The sequence below is a fragment of the Cynara cardunculus genome (genome assembly GCF_001531365.2).
Source record: "Cynara cardunculus var. scolymus isolate 2C chromosome LG 17, CcrdV1, whole genome shotgun sequence".
In the NCBI taxonomy this organism is placed as follows: Eukaryota; Viridiplantae; Streptophyta; class Magnoliopsida; order Asterales; family Asteraceae; genus Cynara; species Cynara cardunculus.
The window spans coordinates 32,796,726-32,801,385 of record NC_037544.1 but is presented as its reverse complement, the minus strand read 5'-3'; the positions used below and the strand labels follow the sequence as shown (position 1 = coordinate 32,801,385).

The following is a 4,660-nucleotide window of genomic DNA, read 5'->3' as shown; positions in this document are numbered from 1 at the left end:
CTTGGGGTGCCATTAGCCCACCCCCACAAAAAGGAACAAAATCAATAGGATCCTTTAAGGTGAATCTGCCAAGGTTGAAGCATAGCTCGTGTCACATTACCCATGTGGTTCTATTCTAAGACTTGACTTTCATTGTACCGTGTTATKACACAGAAATGTTACAACGTGTTTTTTTGTAAGATGTGAGATTTTATATTGTATAACTTGAGAAATAAATAATAATTTATACGAGATATAAGACATAAGTAAACATAAAAATAAAACTTAATAACTAAAATCCTAAATAAGTAAATACTTACTCTCATTCCCATACACGTAGAGTCGAATACGAATTTCTTTGAAAATTGAAAAAACTAGTGAGTTGAAATTCAAGAGATTTTTATCTCGATTTCGCACTACTGATATCAATTTTTATAAGCTATATATATATATATATATTTGGTATCAATGATTCTTCTTTTAGTTTTATTACTTTATATATATTTAACTTTTTTCTACGTTATTATTCAAAACATCATATGTATATATCTATAATATATTATAAAACATTTGACAAAAACTCTTAAAAATTATTTTTTATGCATAAAATACTGTTTGTTGATGCATTTTACTTAAAATTCAAGATTACAATTAAATTGTGCATAAATACAACTTATTAAAGCTCTATGTTTGAATTCGTGTAACTAACTGCGGATATACAAAATCAAATAGAGGATAAACATCTCATTTTAAAATATAAAAAATCTAAAATATAATTAAGATAATAATTGAGTTCTGATATAATACTTAGTTATTATCTTTATGAAAAAAATATTATTAAACGTAAATTAAGTTTCTTCGTTACGTTAAATTAAATTATAATAAAAAATTTGAATTAAAAAAAGACACAAACAAGAACTTTTAAATAATTAATTTGATACTAATACTGATATATTTTTTGTAAATTTTATATGATATTTTTAAATTTATATCTTATGCAAAAATAAAAACATTGTTTTTTCAAAACCACATAAAATCGTATTATATCGACATAAATAAAAAATAAAACGAAACAATGATATATATATATATATATATATATAGAGAGAGAGAGAGAGAGAGAGAGAGAGAGAGACTTGGGATCATGTGAGACCAAGGGTTTTTCGTGACACCCGTAAGACCAATTCTTAATTATTAGATTAAATCTACGATCTGAACATTCATAATCACAAAATTGCCACGAGACTTCTCAATAATCACAAAATTGCCACCATACAACTTTATAACATTAAATCATTAGCTTATAAAGTTGACCAATGAACATAAATTGGTCTTACGGGTCTCACAAAAAACCCTTGGTCTCACGTGAACCCAACCCACATCTTTTTAGTACATTACTTTATTGCGTTACTAAATGATTAAGCCATGGATGAAAAAATTCACGTGAAATAACACAATACTAGTTCTCAAGGTTATCACAATTTATTGCGTTCTCAAATGATTAAGCCCCTATACGTGTGTGTGTGTGTGTGTATAACATTATTAAAAGAAAAATACTAACATTAAAATTTTAAAAACTTTTATCCACTTTACCTCAATACCCCAAATAAACCTAACGAAAAAAATATAATTTCATTAAAAGAAAAATACTAACATTATAATTTAAAATTTTATCCACTTACAATGCGAAAGTTGAATTGATTATGTTTGAGACATTTAGACTTGCATATTGTAATCGAAGACATTATTTGTTATTGAACTTCTATTTACTTTTCTATTGTAATTTAAGTAATGTTTATAATTGGCTTGATTATATTTAAGACATTTAGAAGCGTTTGGTTACCCGAGTAAGCACTTATCAAGTGACATTACCTTACCGGATGAATATGACAAGAACCAAGAATCTTACCCGATATAAGCAAGACAAGAACCAAAAGTCTTACCTGGTAAGCGAAGACGACAACTCTTACCACCGTAAGTACTTACCAGGTAAATTGGTGCATACAATACTATTTTGATAGACTAAAATCTTACCCGGTAAATAAATGATAGTGTTAAATTTTATCGGTAAGCACTTACGAGGTAAGTGTTTGGTAAACGGCCCCTTAGACTTGCATGTTTTAAAAAGTTGTAATTCACTTTTAGTTGTGAAAATTAACATTTTGTAATTTTAGGGTCGGTTTTGGTTTCGGTTTGAAAGAGGATTTTTACCCTTAACGGGTTCCCAACAGAGTTTGGAGAAACTACGGGTCCCCAATAAGATCCTCGACAGGGATCGGGGGGTTACGAGGATGGTTTTGATTATCGGTTTCTGGGATGGGGATACTAATAACCGGCCCAAACCTTGCCTGTTGCCATTCGTAACCAAAATCATACCAAAAAAACCTAGAAGCTAAATCAAAATTAACCAAACCAGAAAACCAAAAACCGAATAAACCTAAACTTTTTAACACAAACTTCAACATGTTCGGGTGAGTTATTCGGTTTTAGTTTTTTCAATACCCCTAGAATGAAGTTGACATTTAAGCAAATATACATGTACACTATGGTGATCTTAAACAAACTCTCTCCACATGGTATGGTATTAAACCCCTTCCTATAAATTTCCTCTTAAATACCTCAACATCAAATGTTCCTTTTCATATTTCCAAAACTTTGATTTAAAAAAGGGTTCAAATAGAAAACAAAAAGGAAATATTGAGGTTCAAATGCCTTGAAAGTTAAGGGGTGTTTGGGATTGCTTATTTGAAACAACTTATACTTTTCTATAAAAACACTTATCAACTTATCATAAGTAAGAAGGGTTTAACTTCTTCAAAAACTCCTTATTACTGGTTTGGCACCGGTACAAGTTGTTTATCCAAACACCCAAAAGTGCTTATTACCGGTGCCACACCGGAATATATCAATAAGTTGTTTTTATAAGCAATCCCAAACAACCCCTAAATCTATTGGGGTATACTCTTGTATCTCATTGGAATAGTACATTACTATTGTGTAATTACTACATACCAAACGAGGGATATGGTTTTACTATTTGGCCTTCTTTTCAAGGCTCATAGAGAATCCACTAAATCATGTAGAATGCTTACACCAAAATGACACCAAGCGATCAACTACGCAACTTATTTCTCACGTTCACGAACAAGGAATTCCTCACATGCAACATTTCCTTTGCATATTGCGTGTAACCTATATACCACAAAGTAATAAACATATAATGTGCGTTTTTGATATGCAAACACAACTAGACAGGACTGAAAGGACAAGAGTGAGGTAGGATCCAAGGTTAAATACAAGTACACCACCTATGAATAGAGAACTTGAAGAACCATTCATCATTATTTACGCTTTTAGAGTTCTTCAAACAACGGTTCAAACTACGGGTGCCGTGGGCAAAAGGGTCTTTTCGATTTGTCTAGACACCTATTAGGTTCAAGAACAATGATATTTAGCTAACTTGGAAATCAGAAGAAAACCATGATGATTGTATTGGAACTTACTTCTACTCCAAATAAAACCTAATTTGACTTCAAAAACTGATGATTAGAATCCAAAACAAATTATAAATTGTCTTACAGATTAGAGAGAACCAAGAGCTCTTTAATCTTAAAAAGGACATGTATTTTTCTTAATCTAAACTTGCATATGCATGTGCTGATATATGATATAGGTAACAATTACAAACATACATAACGGATTGCTAATCTCATAGTTGGGGAAATAGAACAACAGAACCAAATAACAGAAGCAGCTTCTCATATTTTTCTAAAAAAAACCCTAAAAAGGCAACAAAATCAAGAAATCTGCTTGTGTGCGCATGTAATTCAAATGAAATGATGTCAATAAAGATGAATGTATCATAACAACTCGTAAATTTTATTAACTCGTAACACAACAGGTAATTAGGAAGACCTATCCAAAGGATGAATGACCCAAATCCTCAAATGCACAAAAAACAGAACAAAAAACAAACCCTAACTCACGATAGTAGTCGATGTTTCCATATAGAGTGAATTGATTCGATTTTGGATTGAAGTCGACAAATACTTAAAAGGATTATTACCGATCAAACGGGGCTGAGAAGCTGAGAGATGGAGGGTTTAGGGTCGGAGTTCATGCCGATGATGATGATCAACGGTATGAATCCATAGTGAGTGATGACTTTAGCCTTCTTGATGGTCCATGTGCTCCATTCTTTCAAGAGCTTGGATGTTGAATTATCATCGGATGGCTTCGATCCTTTGGTTGATTTGCCTTTTGCCTTCAGAACCACCTTCGACGACATGGTTGTTCTTCCTGAATCTTGATCAACGCTCCAGCGATGGCGTTAAGAGATATAAGAGCCCTAAGGCCTAAAGTGGTTGGGTAAATGGGCTGTTTTTCTTGAGGAACAGCGGCCCAAATGGATAAATAATAAAGGTCATTAATTAAGGCCCCTTATAAACAAACGAAACGAAACAAAACAATACAATTAAATAGAGAGAGATAACATGTAATTCTCATCACATATATATTTTTTATATATGAATGAGAATTACAAGTAGATAACTACGAGATATTTTAATTCTAATATAACTCTCATATATTTATATTTATCTCTATCGTTATATCTTTTAGACGATGACACATGTATCCTACAACACTCTCGCTTGTGCCGAGTCAAAAGAGTCATGATGCA

General features: G+C 31.7%; 1 protein-coding gene across 1 annotated transcript; it reads right to left on the bottom strand.

Annotated features, from left to right (window-relative positions):
* Positions 1–2,953: 2,953 nt before the first annotated feature.
* Positions 2,954–4,291, bottom strand: LOC112500525 (mitochondrial import receptor subunit TOM7-1-like). Its single transcript, XM_025104028.1, has 2 exons — positions 4,046–4,291; positions 2,954–3,171 (listed from the first exon to the last, which is right to left on the bottom strand). Exon 1 carries the CDS (start codon positions 4,265–4,267, stop codon positions 4,049–4,051), a length of 219 nt encoding a protein of 72 aa, XP_024959796.1. The 5' UTR covers positions 4,268–4,291; the 3' UTR covers positions 2,954–3,171; positions 4,046–4,048.
* Positions 4,292–4,660: the final 369 nt, after the last annotated feature.